Consider the following 27,095-nt stretch of genomic DNA (forward strand, 5'->3'; position numbering starts at 1 on the left):
TAAAGCCAAAATACGCCACATAACACTAAAAAACACCATTTGTGTGTTCTGCAAGAAAATTTTAATATGTATAACATTTTCATTAAACGATTCATTTTCAAAAATGAATTCTTACGATAAAATCTCAATTAAAAGTTATAAGCGATCTAATGTGATGTGGGACACACTGTAAACTACTGTCAAAACTGAAAAATGAAATTTTGTATCAAAAATCTCAAATTTAAGATATTTTAGGCCCGTCATATAAAATGTTAGAATTCCCTATTTTTTTACACCACGTCATCACCCTTTGGGAAAACATGCATGTAACTTTCCATTTTCTTAATTATGGAAATCAAACTTTTAAGATTATTTAACATCAGGGACACACTCCCCNCTGTAAAGAAAGCTAGACATGTAACCTCTATTTCACTACATATAACCTCTATTTCACATTCAGTCTCTATCCTCTCTCGAGACAGGATTCAAACTTTTATCTTTCTCAGACATAAAGTTCAAGATTTTATTAATCATGTTTGTGACTTTTCATCCCATTATTAGACTGTTCTTCTGCTTGAAAAAAGTTCAACATTTTTATCAAATTAAGTGTGTGATATAAGTAGTTGAGTTTATTTTTTCAATTTCTTTTAAAAAATGTCTTAACCCTTCCTTCATCTCTTTTCAAAGTTTCAAATGACGTCTCATGGTTTCCAAAAGCACTAAATTTTTAGCCAAAAGGTATGTCTCTGTGTTCCTGGATGATTCTAAGACTTAATGGGTGTGAATCGGACATTCCAATCTTAAAAAATTAGTATCCCGTCCCGTCCCGTTAAGGGAGTGTTAGCGAAAATTTAAATGGATAAATAAGATGAACCATAAGTTTTAAAATGAGAACAGTCCCCTTCATTTTGAATTTAATAATAAAATTAATGATAAATTTTAAGTTTGAATTTATTAGTTTAACTCCGCACGCAGTATGGGGAAAACTTACAAGGTTAGAATTTATTGAATAATAAGAATTTAAGAATTTTTATACAGTTGAACCCTAAATATGGAATACATCAGAAGAATTTATCAAATGTCATTTTCTGAATCTCCTGATAATGGAATGTCGCAAATATTTAGTTTTTTGATTAAATATCTTAAAAGATGTCCCAACATGTCTATGTGATTATTTAAAAAATAATCGTATTCTGGAAAAAAACATCACTTTCAACAAAGAAATTTTTATATTGTTATAGTACATATATCCCTTTGTCAAGCTTCGAGCAGAATGACAGTTTGAGAAAATATACGACAGCTTCAGTACATTCAGTACAATTACTGAGATTCAGGGATACTATGCTTTTAGTTATAACATTCCCAGCGGCAAAACCCATTTAAAAAAGACGACATTTGATAAATTCTTCCAATGTATTCTATATTTAGGGTTTAACTCTATATATTTTGAATTTTATAACAAAAAACATCATGCAGAGATTAACTTAAAAATTGCCTTTGAATTTTCGACTATTGTACTTTTTGAACCATGATCTACTTGAAAATTTGACAATTTAAAAAAGAAAATGTGTCTTGATTAAATGTTTTGATTTATTTTTAAAGGTAGATTTATTTTGTTATAATTTTTATCATCCATTAGAATTTAGATATTGAAAATCAATGCTTATAGATATTCTCAACACATGCATTTTAAATTTATCTATTCAACTTTACGAAATTCGAAACTTCGAAATTTCAAAAATCAAAAGTGTGTCCATTGGATACTCAGATTAAATAATTGGGATTAATGATATCTCATTCTAAAGTTTTTAGCTCTGATGGATATAAAGAAAAGTTGAAGTTATATAGTTATCTAAGAATGTAGTTAAATAAGAAAAAGTAATCCTAAAATGATTTGTCAGCATTTCCGGTCATACAATATTTTATTCAATATTGTAATCATTAAACTATTTTTTCTTGAATTTCACAAAAAAAAACTTTTTTATTACGATTTAAATTAAAAATTATGAAATTATCAATTTGTAATCTTAGAATATTTGATGAATCTTTTATTTAATAAATATACTTTGTAATGAATTAAAGAAGTGACAGTTTTAGATCTGAACAATTGTTCAAAAAACCAAAGAAATGTTATGTTTAGGTGGTAATGATCCGCCACGGCGAGTCCACGTGGAACCAGGAAAACCGGTTCTGTGGCTGGTTTGATGCGGGACTGAGCCCTAAAGGTAAGACACATGGAACCAGAAAAACCAATTCTGTGGTCATGGACTAAAACAGGACTTAGTCCTGAAGGTAAAAAATGTGAAGCAAAACAGGTTCAGTGACTGGTTCGATTTGGGACTCAGCCCAAAAGGTATAACACAACGATTAGGAAACCTGGTTTTGTTGCACAATCAGTCCTAAAGATATAGCAAAAGACACCAGGATTGAAAGCCGTTTTTGTGGAAGGTTTGATGCAGGACGCCTTAAATATCTTTAACTGCATGGAACAAGGAAACCCGGGTCTGTGGCTTGATTGACACGGCCCTTTGTCCTAAAGGTAAAACATGTGGAATGTGGAAACCAGGAGTGACACTGGAGTGACACAAGACTTGGTTTTGAATTTAAAACATGTATAATGTGGAAAGCTGGGCCTGGGGCTGGTTTGACGCTGGACAAAGCCCTAAAAGTAAAACATATAGAACCAGTAAAACTGTTGTTCATAAAGATAAAACGTGTAAAATGTGGAAAACTTGGTCTGCATGGCTAGTAAGAGGTATAATACAAGGACCAGGAAAACTAGAGGCCAAATTTAAATAATTTAAACCATGTCACTGAACTGCCAAAAACTGGTTCCAAACAAACGCCGGCTCAAATCTCGAAACACTGAATACAATTTTAAGTGGAACCAACCATGACTGAGCTGCGTCTCAAATTTGAGACGTATCTCTGGATTCATCCTTAAGGGAAAAAAGTGAATCCAAAAAAACTGGTATTTACATCAATTGGTGGTTTAATTTATAGAAAAGATATCATGCAAGAAAAGTATTGGCAAAGTTATTGTTAAGGCATGAATGAGGCCAAGGCTGGAGGCAAGGCATTGAAGGATGCTGGCTACACCTTTGATGCTGCACATACATCTGTTCTGCAGCGTGCACAAATCACTCTAAAAACTGTTCTTGAGGAAATAGGTAAAGAATGATTTTCTTTTTAACTTAAATCAAGTGGAGTAAATGCTTTTGATTTTTGTTTCAGCATTCGGAAAGTATTCATTCAGTCCCTTTTCAAGAGCAAAAATTAAATTACCATAATTCAGTGATAAGTTAGACATTCCACATGTAACAAAGCTGCAAACAAGAAATAAAAAATACAAAAATCCGCCAAATATGCAAGTTTCAGATTTTGATGGTTTTCAATAACTTATTCCAGGTCTAAATCAATATTCCAGTTTTCATGCACAACTTAGAATATTATCTTGAAAAATAAAGATTTGACCCCCTTTCTATTGCTTTTGTCTGTAATGGTGGGACATTTTTTGTAATTTAGCGTAATTTTTACAGCAAAATAATTTATTTGTCTTTCTTTATTAATTTTCAATGCGCAAAAGTTATTTAATCAAAAAAATCAATGAAAAAAATTTAAAATGGGGGGGAAAAGGTAGAAAAAATAAACTAAAATAACTAGTTCATCAAAATAATCAAGGAAGATATTATCCGACATAATATAGGCCCAATTTGTACTTAAAATCAGGAAAAAATATATTTTTTTCAAAATAACTAGTGAAATGCGGGAAAAACGTCATTGTTTTTTATTGTGTACATTTTGAAAATACATTCCTATAAGTTAATCCCTAATCTGACCTTCATGCAAAATATCAAGAAAATAGCTCCAAAAATGAAGGCATGAATTTACCTTGAAAATTTGTGTTATTTTAGAGGCAATGTGCCCATTGAATGTTAAAATGATTTTAACAACTCCCATGGTGCGTTCAGACTTTTTACAGTACCCGGCCTAATCCTAGGCTTATTTGACCGACCCCACTGGCTTATTCCACCGTGACTCAATACAAAAGAGTTAGATAAGAAGAAAGCACATAAAAGCTGGGCATACTAAACAAGCAAAAAAAAAGATATTATTACTTTTACATAATTGCCTAAAGTGATCAAATTAAACATAAAGAAGTGTGACCCCTATAAGGCGGTATGTTCTGCAACCCCTTCTATAAATGCCATGCAAGTCTTCCTGGTTAACAGTTCCTGCTTTAGAACGCACTTATTGACTTAAGAACTATTAGCTACACTGTATTCTAGACAGGCACATAATAAGTTAGTTTGTTTTAAGATTGTTTGTTTACCTATATTTTCTATCAGCTGGTCAAAATTTGGTATAACGTTAGAGAAGCAAATGTTTAATTTTTACCCTAAACATTTGCTTTTCTTTAAGTATGTCAGATTTTGACCCTGACAGAAGATATATGCAAAAAACGACCAAAAAAGAGCTGAAAACAGTGCAAAAATAAACATGTTGAAACGATTGTTTTTCAAATTTTTATTTTTTTGGATAAAGATATTGCGAAGTTTATTAAAAGCAAAGTTAAACATATAACAGTTTTGAAATCTTGAAAGTTTTATTGATTTTATTTCTAAAACTTTCCAGAATGATTAACAACACTACTCAAAATTTGCTTAATTCAGGATGAGAGATACAAGAACGAGCCAAGTGCTGAAAATTTCCCCAAATATGAATCCCTGAAGCTGACAATTGACAGAACTCTGCCTTACTGGAACAATGTAATAGTTCCTCAGATCAAGTAATAAAACTTTTTTAATGGAGATGGGTGGAGTGTAATATTTTAGGAGGCTATAGGGTTGGGCAGGTTTAGACTTTTTCCAATCCGTTTTATGAAAGTTATTTTTGTTCGTTAAAAATTTTAAAATTAATTATTTTGCCATTTAATCGAACGTTAACCAAAAGTTTATCAGCCCTATTAGGAGCTAACATTTAAAAATTTCCTTTCTCCCTAATTTTTGCTGTGTCTAGGGCTGGCAAAAAGATCTTGATTGCCGCTCACGGAAATTCTCTGCGAGGAGTTGTTAAACATCTTGATAATCTTTCTGATGATGAAATCATGGGTCTTAATCTTCCAACAGGTATTGAAAAACACCTTGAAAACCTCTCTCAGGATGAAATCATCGGTCTTAATCTTCCAACAGGTATTGAAAAACATCATGATAATCTCTCTGATGATGAAATCATGGGTCTTAGTCTTCCAACAGATATTGAAAAACACCTTGATAATCTCTCTGAGGGTGACATCATTGGTCTTAATCTTCCAACAGGTACCAAAAAAACATTGATAATCTCTCTGAGGATGACATCATTGGTCTTAATCTCCCAACAGGTATTGAGCAAACATCTTGATAATCTTTCTGATGATGAAATCGTGGGTCTTAATCTTCCAACAGGTATTGAAAAAACATTGATAATCTCTCTGATGATGAATACCCTGATAATCTTCTAATGATGAAATCATGGGACCTAATCTTCCAACAGGTACTAAAAATCGGCTAATATTTACTGTGATGCTGCATAGCCCTATTTTTATGGCAACTTCCCTCCTTATGAAAACACTGGCAAGTTTCGAATAATCAGAATTCTCACACATAATTCAGACAATATTCTATTTTGAGTATTTAATGCTGTTAAACAGCAAATTGTTTTGACCAATAGCTTAAAAAACAACTTATTAAGTAAAATTATCACACTTAATCGTGACAGTGTTCCATTGCACTAAGAAAAGTTTAAACTTGAGTCTAACTCTGATGTAGGTATACCGTTCGTGTATGAGCTGGATGCAAATATGAAACCTGTAAACTTTAAGCAGTTTATAATAAAGATTTGTTAACCAACGTTAGCATAAAAATACTCACCATGAAGTGTTTTGTCCTGCACAGGCTCCCCCCCCCCTTAAGACTTACATATCAGTACTTAGAGGGAGTGGCTGACGTATTGAGTTACTTATCAACTTAAGACCGATAAAAACTTTTAAATTAATAATTTAGGTATCCCGTTCGTGTATGAGCTTGATGAGAACATGAAACCTGTGAACTCGATGCAGTTCCTGGGCGACGAGGAGACTGTTAAGAAAGCAATTGAGTCTGTTGCAGCTCAGGTACAGGGTGTCCCAATAAATATGGGAATTAAAGGGATTGTAATCGAGTTTCTTTCCGTTTCACAACTGTACCCTGAAAAGCTTTGTCTGATCAAGTATGAATTAGATATCCATGTTTATGTTTTGGAAACTCATTTGGGAAAAAATGCGAAATTTTCGCGAAATAACAAATGCCAAAAAATTGGGAAAACAAAATGCAAATATTTTGTGAAAACAAATACGGGAGAGAAATTTTTTTTCGCAATTAATCGTTGCAGCTGCACAACTTGCGGTTTTCGTGGTATTTTTTTCGCAAAATTTTGAAAAAACTATTTGAAAGAAATTTTGCATCGTTTTCGCATTTTTTCGCTTGATTCATTTTTGCGACTTATGCAAAATTTCGCAAAAGTTTGCGAAATGTAAACACATATTTTCGTTTTTTTTTTGCTGTTTTCGCGAAAATTTATGTTCGCTGGAAACCGTAAATTTGACCCATTAGCCATTTTTTTTTCTCCTTTTCTCTCTATAGATTGTTAGATTAAAACCGCCATTGAATTAAACAACTTTAAACTATAATTATGAATAATAAAATTAAAACAGAAAAGTGTGGAAGACGATGCCTGGCCGCGTTAAACTAGTTCCACAAGATTCAACATAATGAGATAGAACGGATATGGGGCATTAGTACTGATATCATCTCTACAGTCTACATGTGCGATATCGATATTGACTCTAGTTCTGAACCCTCTAGTAATAAGTTATAAGAAATATATATACTGGAAGTTATTNAATATCTCAGTTTTTTTTTTCTCTTGATTTTAGGTTTTAAAATGCTAAACGAAAATTTAATTATAAATATTTTATCATCTTTTTAAAGGTTTTTGATTTATTAAAGCTAAAAATTTAAATATAAATATTTCACAATTTTTTTTTGCAGGGAAAAGCTAAGAAGAATGATGCCCCGAAGCCTAAAGGAGCGGTAAGTTATTTTTATCTTAATTTGAAATATTTACTGTTTTTATACAGATAAACCCTAAATAAAGAATACATCGAAATAATTCATCAAATGTCGTATTCTTCACTTTCTGATAATGGAATGTTGCAGATATTTAGTTTTTTAATTAAAAGATTATTTAGAGCTCTTTATATATTCATGGCTATTTATTTATTTTCGCAAATACTGAGATTTACGTAAAATAGTAAAAAACTTTTTGAAAAATTGTTAAGACGACATTTGATAAATTCTTTCGATGTATGGCTCATTTAGGGTTTAACTGTAAATAACACTTCAGTAGAACTGGTTTTATTTAGTCTGATAATGAAAGCCTTCTTGCCCTTCCATGGGAAATTTTTTTGTATTTTTTTTAAAAATATATTATTCATTAGTTTTTTTTCCTCCCAAAAATTAAATAAGATGATAAAAAGTTTTTTGAAAATTTCCCTGGAGTTTTCGTACAGGGTCTAATTTTTTGATGTTAGGAACTTTCCCAAAGCCGTGCAAATGTGCAATTTCCCAAGCGGCAACTTCCCAAGTCCGTCCTAGCAGCAGTGCTGGGCCCCCAGCCTATTCTAGCCGTCGTGCTCGGTACCCTGGCCCATTCTAGCCGCAGCGCTCCCCTCCCCCCAGTGCAGTCTGCAGAGCCTCAGAGGGCCTNATGGCCTCGAGCAGCTATCACTTCGATGTATGCCAAGTTCATTAGCGCCTGATCCAATCAGGGTTCAGTCATGTGTTTGTTGTCTATTCTGAACCAATAGAAATAGTATGGCGGTAACATCTATCTTTCTATATATCTCATTATCCAATTAGAGTTATGAATCCTTCAATCGGCGCTATCAGTAAATGGAAATATTTACTTCTACTGAAACTATAGTGGCAATGGTACCCTTTAAAGCTTTGTCAAATATGAATTAGACATTTTGAAAACTGATTCTTGATTGTTTGTTCTCTAGAAAAGTGACTTTCGTATTTCTTCTGCAGGTAAATATATGGGTGGAATTATCAGAAATAAATACTTTTAAACTTAGAAAAACGACAATATTTTCCACATTATTGATCAGATAAAGGTTTTAAGTTATTTAATGTTGTAAATCTGACCTTGCCATCTTTGTATGGAGGTTTACTTAAAATTACACTTACAGTCCCTTTATATCTTTAATTTCTTTGATGAAATTGTTAATTTGGGCAGGATTATGAGTTTATCAGTACACTGGTTGCTCATCGTGTCGGAGGGAATGTGAAGGAGAGCAATGTTCAACCTGTTCTGGACGGAGAATCAGTCAGGTGGAGGATTATGTTGTATATCTTGTTGAAAGTAGATGAGTTTCGTTTCGTGTTTCATAGCCTTTTTCAACAAAACCAAGGTTGTTCAGGGTGTCCCAATAAACATGGGAATTCAGTGACGAATTCGATAAAACAGACAAGCCAAATTTATATATAGATGTTTTGACTGCATACGGTTTTACTTAGTAAAACAAGAAAATTACAGTATACAAACAGAGTAAACTTGTCCATCTTTACTGTTCATCTTGCGGAGACATTATAGACACATCTTTGCAGTCTTTTACCCTTTTCCTTAAATAAACTCTAGCAGACATAATAATGTTATGGCTTTTGAAATTAGGTATTACAATGGTAATTCATAACAAAGACGATATTGAATTCGTCACTGAATTCCCATGTTTTTTAGGACACCCTGTATAATTAGTTAGGTTACTCTCGATGCGCTTCGATGTACGGAAAATGTCGTCTCTTGGATTAGGTTTTTATCTATCTATCTTAGGAGACGACATTTTCCATACACTGGAGAGTAACCCAGAGCTTATTATATAACCTTGAATAAAACCCATGGACAACAAGTTTTGTCTGGGTGACTTGTGTAAGTTTCTTTAGATTTATTAACAATATTTCTCATACACTCATCAAGGGTACATAACTGAAAAATAAAACATTAATAAGATTAATAATGTTGATAAAAATGCATATATACTTAAACGCAATACTTGAATGGTTTGAAGGGTTACAAACTATTACCTTTAATATTGATAAATTAATTTTTGGCTCTGGCACCAGTGCAAGGTGCTGAGCTTTCAAGGAATCTGGGTACACCTGACAAAGTTTTAATACAAAGAGTAAATGTCGTCTTCTCTACGTTATTTAGAGCCAAACCAAATAGATTGTCAAGTACAATAAATGGCAGCGTAGAATTTGTACACTCTCAGTACAGCTGTATTCTTACATCATACACTCATCAAGGGTACATAACTGAAAAATATATGATATATAATGTTGATAAATATGCATATATACTTAAACGCAATACTTGAATGGTTATAAGGTTTACAAACTATTGACAAACTCGGTACACCTGACAAAGTTTTAATACAAAAAGTAAATGTCGTCTTCTCTACGTTATTTAGAGTCAAACCAAATAGATTGTCAAGTAAAATAGATGGGAGAATTTGTACACTCTCAGTACACCTGCAGTGTTCTGACGTCACAAGTGTCAACTTAGTTTTTGTGTCCGACAAAATTATTAATAATTGTGATAATTTTAGATATAAGAGCTTATCTTACAGTAAAATAAATTAAATTTTATGTGTTCTTTATTTTCCGTTTTTACATTTTTTTATTTAATCTTGGAAAACATGTCAACTAATAGGAGAAAATATCGTTTAACTTATTTTTGACATTTGTGACGTCATGTATAACTGGTCTTTTTCTCTCTTGCCATCTATATTGTACTTGATAATCTATTTGGAGCCAAAGAATATTTATTTTTGGCTTTTTTTTTTAGTTATTCTGTCAGTTTGTTTGTATCCAACAAACGTCAAAACGGATGAAATGGTCGGAGGAAATAAAACAACATTTAATAGCTAATATTATTGCCATAAAGGGCGCTTCATAAACACTTTTTTTAGAGCTTTGCTTGATCGAAAATTCTGTCCTACTCCGACTAAGCCAGCTGCAGCATGCAACGCATGCCCAATCAAGACAGCTAAAGGTAATTATTAAAAACCTATTACCCGCAGAGTGTGTGTGTGTGAAATTACAGCGACAAAGCTCGCTAAAAAGTCCAAATTTGTCCAAAAATATTTTGATTTTTGACAAATATTATTTTAGGCCTAGAGAGCTGGTCCGCTAACTACTCCAAGTGGGAATCTACTTTCTCAGCAGAGAATAGTTCTAGGTTTGGGAAAGCTACCAAGATTGGGATCAACGGATTTGGGAGGATTGGGAGGCTTGTACTTAGGTAATCTAATCAGATTAGGATCAATGGTATTTGGATTATGATTGATTGGGAGGTTTCCACTTAGATAAAAGAATGTACATAGATAAAGGTTAACAATTGGGGGGAATGTACTTAGATAAAGGATTGAAGGTTTGTACTTAGATAAAGGATTGAAGGTTTTTACTTAGACAAAAATTGGGGGGAATGTACTTAGATAAGGGATTGAAGGTTTGTACTTAGATAAAGGATTGAAGGTTTGTACTTTGATAAAGAATTGAAGGTTTGTACTTAGATAAAGGATTGAAGGTTTGTACTTAAATAAAGGATTGAAGGTTTGTACTTAAATAAAGGATTGGACCGATAAAGGATTGAGTGGACAATACATACAATATACAGTGAAACCCTCAAAGCTGTGGAATATGAAGACTACGTTTAAGCAGTTTTATTTCTTGTTGTTTTACAGCAAACAATTAACAATCAAATTACGAAGCAAAATGGGTCTGTGTACATTGCACTTTTGCTCTAATCAATGGCTATTAAAATCAACACCTTATTCCACAATTTTATTGGTCCAAACTTGATGCTCATTATTTTGTATCAACATTCTTTTCTTGGTTTTGATTCGTGGAATATTATGTTATGATTTTTTTAGGGCTGCAGTCCAGAAAGGAGCAGAGGTGGTTGCCATCAATGATCCTTTCATAGATCTAGACTACATGGTTTATATGTTCAAGTAAGATCTAAACCTTGCTNATTTTTGAAAATGTTATCAACATTTGTTAGGTTAGATATGTTGTGCCTTGGTCGCTAATAATTTTTTTTTTATGACTGGTATTAATTACTTGATCATAAGTAACTTTTGGCTGTATATGACTTATTTATCTTTTGACTTTGGTCTTTATGGACTTTGGAATTTACTGGCTTTGGTTTTTAGTGATTTTATTTTTAGTCACTTTGGTAACTATATTTTTCTTTAAGGCATGACTCAACCCACTTCGGTTACCACCGTAGTGGCCCTGAGATTAAGAAAACCAACTGCGGCAAGCTGTCGGTCAACGGGAAGTGTATTACTGTGTTCGCCGAGAAGGATCCTAAAAATATTTCCTGGTCTTCAGCAGGGGCTGAATATGTTGTAGAGTCTACAGGGGTTTTCACTACTGTTGCAGGAGCATCAGCTCATCTGTCAGGTAAACGCTCCCTCAGTCATGCATGACGAACCTAACCTTCCTCAATACTACAAGGTATCTCTACAACTTTTCTTTATATTTTTAAGTTAATTGTTAGTAGATATAATAGTATAATTGTTAGACATAATTAAAAAAATGATATCAATAGTTATCAATATTTAACATAATGATATCATGCTAGGTGGTGCTAAGAAGGTTGTTATCTCCGCTCCATCAGCCGATGCACCAATGTTCGTTATGGGAGTTAACAATGAGAAGTATGATCCAGCAATGCAAGGAAGATTATTTTAACATTCAGTTATACAGTACATACTCTACTATATCTCTATTTACCAAATTACGTAATTAAAACGTAAATTTACGTAATGTTAGCATTATCCCCCTCTCCTTAGTTCATATCACTTAACTTGTACCAAGGAAATAAGGCAAGGTACATTAATTGCTTTTTTTGTACCTTTACGTACATATTGAAACCAGTTCGCTCTGAACTGTGTTTGTGAACAAGAATAGATGTATCAGTGTTTGTTTAGTATCCAAGGAGGATAAAAGTATTTACTTTAAAAAAAATTTATAATACACATAAAAGTTTCCTATGGCCAGAATATTTCATTGTTTTTTTTTATGTGAAAGATGGATCCCATGTCAGGCTGTGACATCCGTCTTGTGTTTACTTTACACCCCAGAAACTGTACACGGCAGTACTAAAAATGCATATACCTCTGAAATAACTATCTTTACATTATAATTCTTTGGCTTGTACTAGCCAATAAATGTATGTATGTGCAGATTGACAAAAATAAGTATGCTCTTGCTTTGTTTTTCAAATCTTAAATCATTGAACTTTATCCAACGTGAAAGTCTGTTTCCTCTATTAAATATTCAAAAAATGTTTAAATCCTTTCTTTTTCCTTGCATAACCTTTTTACGCTGCTAAACTAAAGGGAAAACTGCTTTCTCTTAAAATTACTTAAAAAGAGACTTAAATAATATTTAGAAAATGAATTTAAAGATGGAATTGAGACTTATAAAAACTAAATTTTTTATTCAACCTTCTTGTTATTTCTACATTGCTGTTAGCTACAATTGCAAAATGATATTTTGAAATTAAGTTTTTAAAAATATTCGTTTTTAACTTCTACCCCCCCCCCTGCACCCCCTCTGTTACCAATAAAACATAGATTGGTCATCAATTACTTTTAAGTTTTACAATTAAATAATTTTCCTAAGTAAAAAAAAAATTTAAATCTGTTTGTATTATTCTTATTTTGAGTTTTAAAAATCCAATAAAATCTGTTAGATGTTCCTTAAATTTTATAAACAATCTCTTTAAGTATTGGTTAGCAACAGAACATTCTTGTCTGAAATATTGCATCTTTAAAATCCTGAAGTCAGATGCGCAGAAAGTAACTTTCTCATGACGCAATCAAGGAATTTAAGAAAAATATTCTGTCTTGTTGAACTTTATGCAGATTGCTTTTAAAAAGTATGATCTGAGGTCTGGGAAATAGAAATACATTATTCTAAATACATATGTATGTACTGTACTGCACACAGTGGATGTACTGTACTCTACACATTGATTGAAATAATCGTGTACTGTACTCTTCAAATTGGTTGAAATACTTATGTACTGTACTCTATACATTGGTTGAAATATCTGTGTACTGTACTCTACACATTGGTCGAAATATTTGTGTACTGTACTCTACATATTGGTTGAAATATTCATGTACTGTACTCTAAACAATGGTTGAGATAATCATGTACTGTACTCTACACGTTGGGTGAAATAATCATGTACTGTACTGCAGTTGTATCTAATGCCTCATGTACTACCAACTGCCTGGCTCCTCTTGCTAAAGTTATCAATGATAACTTTACAATCCTTGAAGGTTTGTACTAGATTTAATAGTTCTGAGTAATTTTAAAATTCGTATTTTATAAGGCTTCATAAATATCTGGTTATTATTATGTTATGTCAATGTAGAATTTATTATTAGCTCTTATTAAGCTGCATGCAAAATTTATTATAGTAGAAGCTTCGTATCAAGGAACTATATACAGGAACGCCCAAATCAGTTATACGCAAATTGTGTACTGTAGTCTGTGGGACGAATGTAAACAAACCCAGTGCCCCCATGCAGAAGTTGAAGGGAAAGGACTAAAGCTCTGATGTGATATTACAGTCCAACAAAAAACAAGTTAATATATCAAGTTAGAGCGAATACTTTTGATTTTTGGCTTTCTGGTCAATATGGAAAATACAATAGCAATATATTCTTATTCCACCCCTTGGGCCCTTTTCCCTCAAAAATGATGCGTTGCCCTGAATTCTCTGTTTTGATCTGCTCTCACTGCAGTACACGGATTTGACGCATGAGATATGGCGGTTCCTGGTCTATATATTTCTTGCTTCGTATTAACAATCTCTTCTGTCAGAGTACAAATTTGGCACAATGGAATAAAAGCAAACTGTAGACCAATAATATTGAACAATTATAATTTCAGATTTTTGTGAAGCCAAAGCAAAGATGTTTTTTTATCTGCAGCTTTCTATTTCATGTCTTTACCCTCCCTTTATAAAGGGACATGCCAATTCACAACGGCACCCTTGAAACCTTAATTGAAAGAAATGCTCAAGTCACTTTTATAGAGAAGTGCTACAATTGAAATTAATCAGTTTTAAGAAACAATGACCATGGATATCTAATTCATACTTGATTAGACAAAGATTGCAATGGTAATGTTGTGAATTGGACATTCCACTTTGTTTATTTTTTTTTTAATGGAGGGTCACTTGAAATTACGTTTATAGTCCCTTTAAAGGGACTGTAAAAGAAAAATGAAAGGGGGTATAGGCAGAAAGCTAATCACTTTAGCTCTTGATCGCAACCCATGAAAGTTATATCTGATGTTCATGTCTCGAGAAATTGATATAAAACTGTGTCTTTATACGAAAATTCATATATGTACAAATACATATATATACAACAAGTCATATTCAGGAATTACGCAACCAATCTGAAAACGAAGATATCCCAGAGAAACCTAACAACTTAGTAACTTAGGTTTTCTCCAACTATTTCTATACAAAATTTTATATACATAAATTTTCGTATTAAAATAGCCCTAGAAATTAAATCTTTTTAAAGGGAATGACTGTCAGGAAATTTTTTTGTGACCCTTTAGTTCATTTAAAAAAAAACATGGATATCAAATTCATATTTGATCAGACAAAGCTTTAAAGGGTACCGTTGTAAATCGGACATTCCCAACTTTGCATGAAGAGTCACTCAAAATTACACTTACAGTCTCTTTAATTTAGATTACTAAGACGTTTAGGTTTGATGACTACCGTTCATGCTACAACTGCGACCCAGAAGACTGTAGATGGACCCAGCGGAAAGGTATATTTGTTAATTCCCCCCGTAAACAAGGAGGGGTGGCATCAAGGTTATAATGCAAGGAAAGTTATTTCAGAGGTGTCCGCATCTTTTGTACTGCAGTGTACTGACTCTGGGCGGTAATGTAAACACAAGACGGATGTCGAAGCCTGACATGGGATCCATTTTTCACATAAAAAATCAATGAAATAGGTCATAGGAAACCATTATGTGAATTATCAAAATTATCAAAACTTAATGCTTTAAACCTCCTCGGATACTAAACGAACACTGATGCATCTATTCTTGTTTACAAACACAGCCCAGAGAGAACTGGCTTCAATATGTACGCAGAGTATACGCAACTGAAAATACCTTTCCTTGCATTATAACCTTGGGTGCCATTTCCCTCAGATAACCCATTTCCGAGTAAAAGGTCGTATTCCTACTTGTATTAGACGATTGAAAAAAATGTGTTGGCTACTGACATTGCTCTTCTGCTATAAGGACATTAAAGTCATGTCAGAGTTGTTTAAAAATAAAAAAAACTATTGAAAATCTACAAGATCAATATTTACAAACTTGTATGAATAGAAAGAAGTCTGATTCACGTCTGATGGTAATCTTAAAAGTTTTGCTTATCAAGAAACACGCACCTCTGCCCCTTTAGTAAAAGTAAATTCAACCTATATGAAGCATAAAGTCTGACCGCGTCAACCTTGTTGTACCGGCTAGTCCTGTCCATAGAGCCAGGTACAGAACAAACTGGGACCGGAAAGGTTGACCCGGCTCGGAAATTCAAATGTACTACGGCTGTGGAAACAAAAGGCTGCACTTACTTTGAATCTTAATAAATTGAGCATTTTTACAACACCCTTTAAACCTTTAAACCTTTAAACCTTTAAACCTTTAAACCTTTAAACCTTTAAACCTTTAAACCTTTAAACCTTTAAGTTTGATCAAGAATGACGTAGATATTCTTTTTTGTCACTGGATTTTTTTCTGCCTGGAAATTGCAATTGTCTACTGGAATGAAGTGAACGCTGTAACCTTTAATCTCTTGGAACTCAATTTTCTCTAAATTAATAGGTCTTTTAGATGCTAGTCTGATAATGACATATCGGTCACTACTCAAATATTAGGTCTTTTAGATTTATCAAATTGTACAAAAAATCTGATCATTTTATGTTTTTCCTTGATTAAATATTGATTAATTCACACTGAGAACTAAATTTAATGTGAACATCCAAGAAAAAGAAATACATAAGCAAAAATTGGCTTGGTTTGTAGGTTATTCAGATTTATGCGCAAATAGAAATATGTTCAAAAAGCACATTTTAGCTTCTCCCACGGTCAGCTTTAGTGCTAGAACTTTAAAACGTTTCTAAATTATCTTAAAGTCATGATAAACAAATTCACCATTTTGATCAGCATATATCTTTATGGGGTTTTGAATGAGAGGCAAAGATAAAAATTATTTTTCCTATTTATATATATATAGCCTGAACAATTATATGTCGATTTTGTAGAAATTAGTAAAAACCCAACAGGAGCATTTACTAAACTAATCATGATTATTAGATAACTTATAAATCTCTAAATCTGACCATGGGAGAAACTTAAATGGGTTTTTTTGCATATATTTCTTTATCGCATAAAGCTAAATAACCTACAAACCAAGCCAATTTTTGCTCTTGCATTTATTTTTCTTGGATGTACATATTAGATTTAGTTCTCAGTGTGAATTAATCAATATTTAGTCAAGGAAAAACCTAATATTTGAGTAGTGAGCTGGGTCATCCTTGCTTGGAATTGGACAAGCTAAATAAGCCATTTATTGTGTGTGCAATTCCTTTAAATGTAGTTCCTATGTTTAGGACTGGAGAGGAGGACGGGGGGCCGGTCAAAACATTATTCCAGCGTCCACTGGAGCAGCTAAGGTAGAGTTTTTAAAATTTATTTTAATATTTTTTTTTAGATCAATAAGTCCAATCAAAGACATTCCTTTTATCTTGTCTAATTTTACGAAGTATACTTTGACACCTCCGACGAATCAAAAGACTATTGTTTAAATATGTTCACTTTTGGTTCGTTTTTGGAGCGTTTTGGTTCGTTTTTGGCGCGTTTTGGTTCGCTTTTGGTCCATTTTGGTTCACTTTTGGTCCGTTTTGGTTCGCTTTTGGTGCGTTTTGGTTCGCTTTTGGTTCGTTTTTGGTCCATTTTGGTTCGCTTTTGGTCCGTTTTGGTTCACTTTTGGTCAGTTTTTGCATATTTTACACTTGAGTTAAGTTATGGGATAACAATTTTGAAAACATTTGCCTTTGTTACATCTTGGAAAATTTTGACCCTGAGAGAAAATATTTGCACAAAACGAACCAAAAGAAAACCAAAACGATGAACAACCCTACCTCCGACACGTGCAGCTAAGAGTTGAACTCCACCAGAGGAATGTACGTACAGTGTTCCTCTAAATATATTCATGGGATAGAAAGACAACTTTTGGACAAAATTCTTTTTTTTTAAATTGGTAAATGTATCCTTAATCTAAATACAACCGATTGCTCCCTATTTTTTCACTAAAATCAATCAGCATGTTTTAACAAGATGTTTGATAAATATAACAGTTTGCTCTCTTTTTCTATCAATATTTTCCCTTCCCTACTTCTAACAATTTGTTCTCTATTTCTAACTCTCTAGGCGGTAGGTAAAGTTATCCCTGAGCTGAATGGAAAATTGACCGGGATGGCATTCAGAGTTCCTACTCCAGGTATACTTTTTGAGACAGCGGATTCCAAGCCTGAGCCCAGATCGTCCCAAATTAACGGGTGTATTTAAGACGTACTTTGTATGCTTCATACTCTATAGTGTTTGGCCGCTAAATGTCTCCCTAGTGTAGGTGTCGAAGCACATAATCTAATTTTACTATGCTTTCCATTTGATTTCGCCGTGAGGTGCCGTGTTTCACCGTACGGACACAGTCTAAGACGTCAAATGTTAGTAAAATGTACGGATGAAACAATATGGGCTCTGTTTTATTGTCAAAATGAGGTCCGTCCAATGACGTACTTTAAAGAACGATTGTTTGGTCACTTGCTGCCTCTGTAGATGTCTTTGTTGTTGATCCAAAATCGATGTATATAGATGGCTCTGTTGTATATCTGTATTTATATTTATTGTTGATATATAATCTCTGTATAGATGTCTCTGTTGTTGATCTATAATCTCTGTATAGATGTCTCTGTTGTTGATCTATAATCTCTGTATAGATGTCTCTGTTGTTGATATATAATATCTGTATAGATGTCTCTGTTGTTGATCTATAATATCTTTATAGATGTCTCTGTTGTTGATCTATAATATCTTTATAGATGTCTCTGTTGTTGATCTATAATATCTGTATAGATGTCTCTGTTGTTGATCTGACTGTAAAGCTTGAAAAACCAGCTAAGTATGAAGAGATCTGCAGAGTAATTAAGCAAGCTGCTGATGGTCCTATGAAGGGTATTCTTGGGTATTCAGAGGTAATTCTGGGCTGGGATGTTTTATAGAATTTTTTTATGTATTTTTGCAACCTGAGGGGGAACTCTTGTATTGTGGATACCAAGATCAATACTTGATCTCTATCTTTTGTTAATCTACAGATTAATTTAATCTTATTCGATATCCAGTGCAGTAATCATACCTTGCAAGAATAACCGAAATTAAGAGATTAAGCATTTATCTTCAAAAGAGCCCACAGTGGTTATCAAGATCAAGCAATCGGTATCCATCTAAAAAGTTGCCAGCTCTGATGTTGTAGACCTTTTTTAAAATCTAAATCTGATAGTAAAAGCTTGAAATATTAAATCTTTGCACAAAAGGAATGCAACTATAATAACAATAATAATAATAATAATAATCGCTGTCAATCCTTCAATCAACTTCCGTTTAAGTTCCAATGAATCAACTCAGATAAGAGCTAGGTGTAAATTCAAGGGTGGGAGACAAGCCTATAGCAGTCCGCTATTGACCCTTCTGTACACTCTCAGATACCTAATGATATATGGGGATTGGAACAAGTTTTAGGCTCATGTTCAGTTCCCCTAATAAGTATGAAGAGATCTGCAGAGTAATTAAGCAAGCTGCTGATGGTCCTATGAAGGGTATTCTTGGGTATTCAGAGGTAATTCTGGGCTGGGATGTTTTATAGAATTTTTTTTATGTATTTTTGCAACCTGAGGGGGAACTCTTGTATTGTGGATACCAAGATCAATACTTGATCTCTATCTTTTGTTAATCTACAGATTAATTTAATCTTATTCGATATCCAGTGCAGTAATCATACCTTGCAAGAATAACCGAAATTAAGAGATTAAGCATTTATCTTCAAAAGAGCCCACAGTGGTTATCAAGATCAAGCAATCGGTATCCATCTAAAAAGTTGCCAGCTCTGATGTTGTAGACCTTTTTTAAAATCTAAATCTGATAGTAAAAGCTTGAAATATTAAATCTTTGCACAAAAGGAATGCAACTATAATAACAATAATAATAATAATAATAATCGCTGTCAATCCTTCAATCAACTTCCGTTTAAGTTCCAATGAATCAACTCAGATAAGAGCTAGGTGTAAATTCAAGGGTGGGAGACAAGCCTATAGCAGTCCGCTATTGACCCTTCTGTACACTCTCAGATACCTAATGATATATGGGGATTGGAACAAGTTTTAGGCTCATGTTCAGTTCCCCTAGTGGTTATGTATACTCTGCGTACATATTGAAACCAGTTCTCTCTGGGCGGAATTTGTAAACAAAAATAGATGCATCAGTGTTCGTCTAGTATCCGAGGAGGAACAAAGCATTTAATTTTGATAATTCACACAATAGTTTGTTAAAATGGATTTCATGTCAGGCTGTGACATCCGTCTTGTGTTCACTTTTCCGCCCAAACACAGTACACTGCAATACAAAAAATGCGTAAACTTCTGAAATTACTTTTTGCATTAGTTTGCAATGATCTGAAGACAATCCTTTCCTCTTGATCTTTTTTTTAACAAAAAAAAACTGCAGTTATTTTTGAAAATGTTAACAACATTTGTTAGGAGATATTTAGTATTTACCATCTACAAATGTATTTGAGAAAAATTAGCCTCATCCAATATCGCCACGTCAAAATTTTAATTTAAAAGTCAAGGCTTAAATAAAACCTTTTCCTATTCTTATGTTTGTAATTCTAGAATTTAAAAAAACATTTATAAAATTTTATGTGATTCTATCATAGCGTGTTATTTGACGCTAAGCTTTTGGTCTGTAGCCAATTCTATCAGGTTGATATAAAAATCTTTAAATCTGTAGTCAATTCTAAAAGATTGAGATAAAAATCTTTATATATGTAGCCAATTCTACCAGATTGATATAAAAATCTTTAAATCTGTAGCCAATTCTACCAGATTGAAATAAAAATCTTTAAATCTGTAGCCACTTCTATCAGATTGATATAAAAATCTTTAAATCTGTAGCCAATTCTACCAGATTGATATAAAAATCTTTAAGCCAATTTCTTTCAAGAATAGGACCCATAAAACTGTGAAATAAGAAGACGACATTTAATCAGCCTAATTTAATATTGAAGTAAAGCAAATAGTTTTGTATTAAGTAAAATGTATTTCTGCAGTGTGTACAATGCACAATTGCGGTGTTTTAATGATCATTGGACTGTTTAAATCATTACTTGAGTCTTACTGTCGTCTTTCTATTCCACAGTTTTATGGGTTCCACTGTAGGAGGAGCTAGTATCAACAGATCTACTGGGCGACACAAGATCTTCAATATTTGACAAGAAAGCTGGCATTCAACTCTCTGATACCTTTGTCAAGCTGGTCACCTGGTAAGTTCGAGATTTTTACATTTTTAAAGGGACTGTTCACTTATTTTTTAATTAATATAAGTATTTTTAAGATAGTCCTGCAGGTCCTATTGGGCCATATTTCAACATGCTAAAATAGGCTTAGTTAATTCTGGTCAAAACGAAAAATTTAGATATTTTTTGTTTTTTCAAAAAGATGAAAATATAATTTGGACTAATTTTTCCCTTAATTATAATCATTCATAGTTTATTTTCATAAACATGTATTTAAACATAAAGAGATCATGCAAGAAAAATCGTGTTTGAATCATTGTTAAATCTCAAAAGTGCGCAGAAACTTTTTACATCATCTCGTTTGAAAAGGTTCATCTCGTTTGTTTAAAAGTCCTGGAATCATGCCGATCTTCTAAAATGATGATTTATTCAATTGTTTTGATTTTTTATTGATTTATTGTATTCAGATTTGTAAGGACATTTTGAGAAAAAATCTCGCTGTTATACAGGGTTACCCACAAAGGTTGAGCCTTCAGAGACGACTGTACGGAATTTGTACCGTCTGTTTTCTTATATTCATGATTCCCTGCAATTATACACTTCTTTCTTTGCCAAATCATCATATACGACATAGAAAGACTTAATTTAACCTTGAAACAGTTTCAGGTCGTCTTTACAGTCTCGTGCTTTGTGGGTAACCCTGCATATTTTCTGAAATCAAAGTTTCTTTTCCTTGAAAACGTAAATTAATTAATAAATTTAGATAAAAAATGAATGAACAGCTCAGCAGAATTTGAATTCATTGCATGATTTATACAAGTTAGAGATTTAACCTTGAGACATGTAAATCTTTATTATACAAAAATATCCCAACCAGGATAGGGTTAATTGCTTGATTCTAATTGTGTTTTTCTTATCTATAAATATATTTTAACCAAATAACATGGTGAAAGTAAATAAACAAAATTAATACAAATAATAGATACATTGAATACAAATATTTATTACTTCTGCTATGGCAAATTTTTAATTTGAGCTTTTTGGGTTAACTTTGCATCCTACTTAACAACTTTGAAATAATAGAATTTACTTTAAATAATCTATTTTGTGTTGTGAAAAAGAATAAACTGTTTGAACTTGTTTGTTCAGGTATGATAATGAGTTTGGCTACAGTTGCCGGGTGGTGGATCTTATTGCGTATATGCAGTCCAGAGATGCTGAAATATCTGGGTAAGTTTAGAATTGGGACTTCTTTGAAACAATCTTCATTTGTCAAGTATAATTCTTAAAATGAAAATCAAAAATGCCATTTCCAAAATGTGGTTTACCTTTCTGATAATAAGAATAAAATCAAATTATCTTTCGTAATTTGAAAAGCCAATATTTTGTAGTTATTGTTTCAAGAATTTTCTTCGTCAAATTAAGTTTACGAATGAATGCTGCAACTTATTTCGAAGATTAAAGACGACATTTAAGTCCCCTCTCTCTCTCTCTCAACTGTCATGTTATGTAGACAACGGCCTGTATAAGACTGTTGACAAAAAAGTTGATTAGAAACTTTCACTTGAAGGAGCGAGGGAGTGCAGGCGGCTGTAAGCCACAACATTTTCCCCTTCCATGCCACATTAGCTTTTTTATCTTTTTTGTGGGATTTTAAAGTTTATTGAAAGCATCTCAAGGTTTGAAATTGTTGACACATTAAATCAATCTTCTATATATTTATCTATACATATACATTGCTTGTCTGGGTGTTTGCTTGTTTAAAAAAACGTAAAAACGGCTGAACCAATCAATTCCAAAGCAACTGACAGCCAGGGAGTTGAAAAGATTTTCCCCGGAAAAAAATTACGAATTTATTATTTTTTAAAATGGACCTATTTATACTAAAACCCCGTGAAAATATAAGATCTATTAAATATGGCGACTTTCAGAGTTCAAAGCATCCTGAATACCTAGTTTTTAATATTTCAGTATTAAATATAACATAACTTGTATAGTGAATCATTTATGACACTCTGTAAATAAAGAATTTCACAAATTATTAGTAAATTCCACTAAACAATATGTCCAACTATGTTTCTATTAAGTTCCAGCTGTGGACTATTTGCTGGAGTAGAGATGGCTCCTCCTATTGAGGTTTTCCAGCTTTCAAGGGATTTCCAGGTAATTAATCAAACTCTTACTGAATACTGACTCTTCATTTAAAAAGTAGAAGGTCCGATTCACAACGAAATCAGCAAGATTAAATGAGATATCCAAGTTTTTCCATGCAAGAAATGGATGACTTTTACTTGTGGTTTTTCTGTAAAAGTGACTTGCGGAATTGTAGCAGAAAAATGAGGAAATCGTGCATATTGTTACTCAGATAGCGGTTTGAATGGTACCATAATGAATCAGTCATACACCTCTATAAATGGAGGGTCACTTAAAGTTAAGCAGATAGTCACTTAGAGGAAAAACCTTGATCCTTGGAAGAATAAGCTTAATGCTGGTTTCTTTTTCATAAAGGGTTAAATTCTAATTTGAATGTTGAATATAATGAAAATTGTTTACATAAAGTTTTAATAATGAGTTTTTACCTATTGCAAAGAATCAGAATCTTAGACATGGCCAATATCTCTCTCTTTCTCTCTCTCTCTCTCTCTCTCTCTCTCAAAAAAAAAACTTTTTGTCAATGAATATTCTCATAAATTGTTCCTAATTATGGCAGATTCAGTTTATTTTAAAAAAAATTGTCAATGACAAAGGATTATGAAGAACAATTATGGCATCCATCCCCATGAGTACTGAGTAGTGCCCATGAAAAAAGGAAAATGCCCAGCCCTAATAGGGACCATGAAGTATAGAGATCCCTTATTTTTGCAAATGATTATTAAAACTATATGCAATACACTTAAATTAATTAAGCATACAAAAAAATATGTAATCCTTGATAAAAATAGTTTTTTTAAAATCTTTTAAAGCTTATTTTCTAACATCTTAAAATTAATAGAAAAATTTACCATTTTTTTAGGCTGATACGTTCCCCAAGAAAGTAAGTCTAGGAGTTGGTGCCTATAGAACAGATGAGGGTAAACCCTGGATTCTTCCTGTTGTGAAGAAAGCAGAAACTAAGCTTGCTGAACAAGTCAACGAAGAAGTAATTAATCATGAATACCTTCCAGTTCTTGGACTCGAGTCTTTTGCTGCAGCAGCAACTTCAATGCTTCTGGGAGAAAGTTCTGGAGCTGTTAAGGATGGGAGAGCCTTTGGTGTCCAAGCCCTGAGTGGAACTGGGGCTCTGAGAAATGGAGCTGAGTTCCTCCAAAGGATTCTTGGTTTCAACACCTGCTACTACTCTGACCCTACTTGGGGTAATCACGGACTTATCTTCAAGAATGCTAATTTTACTGCTATAAGAAAGTACAGATATTGGGATCCTGTCAATAGATGCCTTAACTTTGAAGGCATGTTGGAGGATCTCTCTGCAGCTCCACAGAATTCAGTGATTATTATTCATGCTTGCGCTCACAACCCAACCGGTGTTGATCCTACCAAAGCTCAATGGGAAAAACTTGCGGACCTGATGCAGGAGAAAAAGCTCTTCCCATTCTTTGATTGTGCATACCAGGTAAAGATGGTAAAGATTAATATTAATGACTTATTTTCTAAATAAGATAATCTTTTATACAATTTGGAGAGAATTTTTGTTAGGCATATTTACTCACATATTTACTCATAAAAGTATTTTATGCAGGGATTTGCCTCTGGATGTCTTGATACTGACGCCTGGTCTGTGCGTTACTTTGTTGAACGAGGCTTTGAACTGTTCTGTTCCCAGTCCTTTTCCAAGAACTTTGGCCTGTACAATGAGAGAGCAGGAAATCTGACAGTTGTTTTGAAGAACAAGGACCAGGTTCCAAGCTTCAAGTCCCAGATGACCTTGATTATTAGAGCAATGTACTCCAACCCGCCTGCTCACGGTTGCAGGATTGTAGATTTGGTTCTCAAGGATGCAAAGTTGTTCCAGGAATGGAAGGACTGCATTAAAGTGATGGCAAACAGGATCATTGACATGAGGAAGGGATTGAGGGAAAGGCTTGAAAAGCTTGGAACACCTGGAAAATGGAATCATATTACTGATCAGATAGGCATGTTCAGCTACACCGGGCTGTCTGTTGAACAATCCATGTTCTTGGTCAAGGAGAAGCACATCTATCTCCTTAAATGTGGCAGGATATCCATGTGTGGAGTCACCCCTGGCAACATAGATTATGTTGCTGAATCTATCAATGAGGCTGTAACTAAGATCAAATCTGTAGCCCCCTCTATGCCGGCTGCAAATGTAAATTTCTCAAACCTTAAACCTACTATCTCTGTAGTTGTAACTGGAGCTGCAGGACAGATTGCATACTCACTTATCTATCAAATTGTTAGTGGATATGTGTTTGGATATGACCAGCCCATTAATCTATTTCTGCTTGATATTGCCCCCATGATGGGAGTTCTCAATGGTGTTGTTATGGAGATCAGGGATTGTGCTATGCCGTTAGTAAAGGCTGTTATTGCAACAGATGATCCTGCTCAGGCCTTTGACAATATTGACGCTGCCTTCCTGGTGGGAGCAATGCCCAGGCGTGAGGGCATGGAGCGCAAGGACCTTCTGGCTGCTAATGTTAAGATATTCAAGGTTCAGGGACAGGCTCTAGACAAGTATGCAAAGAAGAGTGTCCGGGTATTGGTGGTTGGAAATCCAGCCAACACAAATGCATTGATCTGCTCCCACTATGCACCCAGCATTCCAAAGGATAACTTTTCTGCCATGACTCGTCTTGATCAGAACAGAGCCTCTGCACAACTTGCCAATAAGCTCGGTGTTAAGGTTGAAGCAGTAAAGAATGTTGTTATCTGGGGCAACCACAGCTCAACCCAGTTCCCTGATGCTTCCCAAGCTCAGGTAAATGGCAAGCCAGTAGCTGGACTTGTTGATAATGCCTGGATTCAAAAGGAATTTGTCCCAATTGTGCAAAAGCGTGGTGCTGCTGTTATCGCCGCCCGTAAGTTGAGTTCCGCCATGTCAGCTGCTAAGGCAGCCTGCGACCATATGAAGGATTGGTTCCAGGGCACCAAGGCAGGAGAATGGGCCTCTATGGGTGTTTTCTCTGATGGCAGCTATGGAACTCCTGTCGGAATCATGTTCAGTTTCCCGGTTACCATCACTCACGGAAAGTGGAGTATCGTGAAAGGATTGAACCTAAATGACTTTGCAAAGTCCATGCTGGCCGCAACAGCAGCAGAGCTTTGCGAGGAAAGAGAAGAAGCTATGGTAGTCTGCACAGCCTAGACATTGGTGTTTAATCTCACACTACAGGGTTGCCGTCAAAAGGTTGAGATATTAGAGATGACTGTGCGAAATGTATTCTGTCTGTTATTTTGCATTCAAGGCTAAGTCTGCAGCTGCAAATTTGTTTCTTTGTTTGCAAAATAATATAATATCCCATTGAAAAATTTACATCTAAGGTAGAAAACCGAATCGAATCTTCAGGTCGTCATTAAAGACTCATATTTTTTGGGTAACCCTGCATGTTAGTACGCCCTTAAACCTATAAAACAATAATTGTTATAAAAATATTAGAAAAATCTGTAGTCAATGGACTTATATTTATTGTTAAAAATTGTCAAATTGTTACTCACAAAAATATATATTTCTTTGTTATTTAATATGCTATTTCTAAGGTAGAAAGTTTAACAATTTACAAAAAGTGAATTTCAAATTTAAGACGACATCTCTCAAAGAGATTGATTTTGGGAATTCCCTGATAAATTACTAAGATGCATTGATTATACAAAGTGTAAACCACGGCCTCCTACCCTTCATATTCCCCCCCCCCTTCATATTTCCCCCCCTCTTATATTTCCCCGATAAATTACCCTCATTGATCTATCCTAGTTGTATTCCCCCCTCGACTGCCCTATATAATTATGTTATATGAAGGTGGTTTTATTTCTCCCCGAAATTATGTCATGAACAAGGTAACTTTTATTTTTACTTTTAATAAAATTATTTCCCCCATTTTTGCCATGTTTTCTACTATTCATATTCATTCCCAGATTATTTGTTGTTTCCCTTAACACCTTGTCGATTTTTCAAAATATTTTCTGCCATTTTTTTTATTTTTACGTATAAAACAATCAATTCAATCTTTTTTATTCCTTTCAGACACATGGACATGTTCCCCAGTAGGTATGAAAAGCTATGGCCCATTTTTTTCAATTATATACTGCGCTGAAAAATTTAGAATGAGATATCCTTAATCTCGATTACTTAATCTAAGTATCCAATGGACACACTTTTGATTTTCTTCTTAAACC

The 27,095-nt window shown here is 33.7% G+C and overlaps 2 protein-coding genes across 3 annotated transcripts; both read left to right on the forward strand.

The window, feature by feature from the left end:
• Nucleotides 1–866: 866 nt before the first annotated feature.
• LOC111705396 (phosphoglycerate mutase 2) lies at nucleotides 867–3,160 on the forward strand. Its single transcript, XM_023477927.1, has 3 exons — nucleotides 867–973; nucleotides 2,120–2,204; nucleotides 3,027–3,160. The coding sequence occupies exons 1-3, from the start codon at nucleotides 956–958 to the stop codon at nucleotides 3,158–3,160; spliced, it is 237 nt and encodes a 78-aa protein (XP_023333695.1). The 5' UTR covers nucleotides 867–955.
• Nucleotides 3,161–5,001: 1,841 nt separating this feature from the next.
• On the forward strand, nucleotides 5,002–26,231 carry LOC111705401 (uncharacterized). Of its 2 annotated transcripts, XM_023477932.1 has the most exons (20): nucleotides 5,002–5,108; nucleotides 6,021–6,130; nucleotides 7,047–7,088; nucleotides 8,296–8,390; nucleotides 10,028–10,110; nucleotides 10,230–10,359; nucleotides 10,991–11,071; nucleotides 11,317–11,525; nucleotides 11,707–11,802; nucleotides 13,337–13,417; nucleotides 14,868–14,932; nucleotides 16,786–16,848; nucleotides 17,606–17,675; nucleotides 18,311–18,397; nucleotides 19,039–19,070; nucleotides 20,668–20,771; nucleotides 21,894–21,974; nucleotides 22,832–22,907; nucleotides 23,758–24,354; nucleotides 24,481–26,231. In XM_023477932.1, the coding sequence occupies exons 1-20, from the start codon at nucleotides 5,087–5,089 to the stop codon at nucleotides 26,065–26,067; spliced, it is 3,711 nt and encodes a 1,236-aa protein (XP_023333700.1). In that variant the 5' UTR covers nucleotides 5,002–5,086; the 3' UTR covers nucleotides 26,068–26,231. The 2 variants fall into 2 exon arrangements, with proteins under 2 accessions (XP_023333700.1, XP_023333701.1); XM_023477933.1 differs by lacking the exons at nucleotides 5,002–5,108; nucleotides 19,039–19,070 and adding an exon at nucleotides 5,364–5,423 and having other exon boundaries at nucleotides 18,311–18,429.
• Nucleotides 26,232–27,095: the final 864 nt, after the last annotated feature.

This window comes from Eurytemora carolleeae, unplaced genomic scaffold, assembly GCF_000591075.1.
Source record: "Eurytemora carolleeae unplaced genomic scaffold, Eaff_2.0 scaffold620, whole genome shotgun sequence".
NCBI classification, from domain to species: domain Eukaryota; kingdom Metazoa; phylum Arthropoda; class Copepoda; order Calanoida; family Temoridae; genus Eurytemora; species Eurytemora carolleeae.

What these genes read in the sequence shown, in the direction of transcription:
- LOC111705396 (XM_023477927.1), top strand. An exon ending in TGCGGGACTGAGCCCTAAAG is followed by an intron (nt 2,205 to 3,026) that starts GTAAGACACATG and finishes GTTATTGTTAAG; the next exon opens with GCATGAATGAGGCCAAGGCT.
- LOC111705401 (XM_023477932.1), top strand. Translation starts at nt 5,087, where the DNA reads ATGGGTCTTAATCTTCCAACAG. An exon ending in CCCCGAAGCCTAAAGGAGCG is followed by an intron (nt 7,089 to 8,295) that starts GTAAGTTATTTT and finishes TAATTTGGGCAG; the next exon opens with GATTATGAGTTTATCAGTAC. An exon ending in AGAGATGCTGAAATATCTGG is followed by an intron (nt 21,975 to 22,831) that starts GTAAGTTTAGAA and finishes GTTTCTATTAAG; the next exon opens with TTCCAGCTGTGGACTATTTG.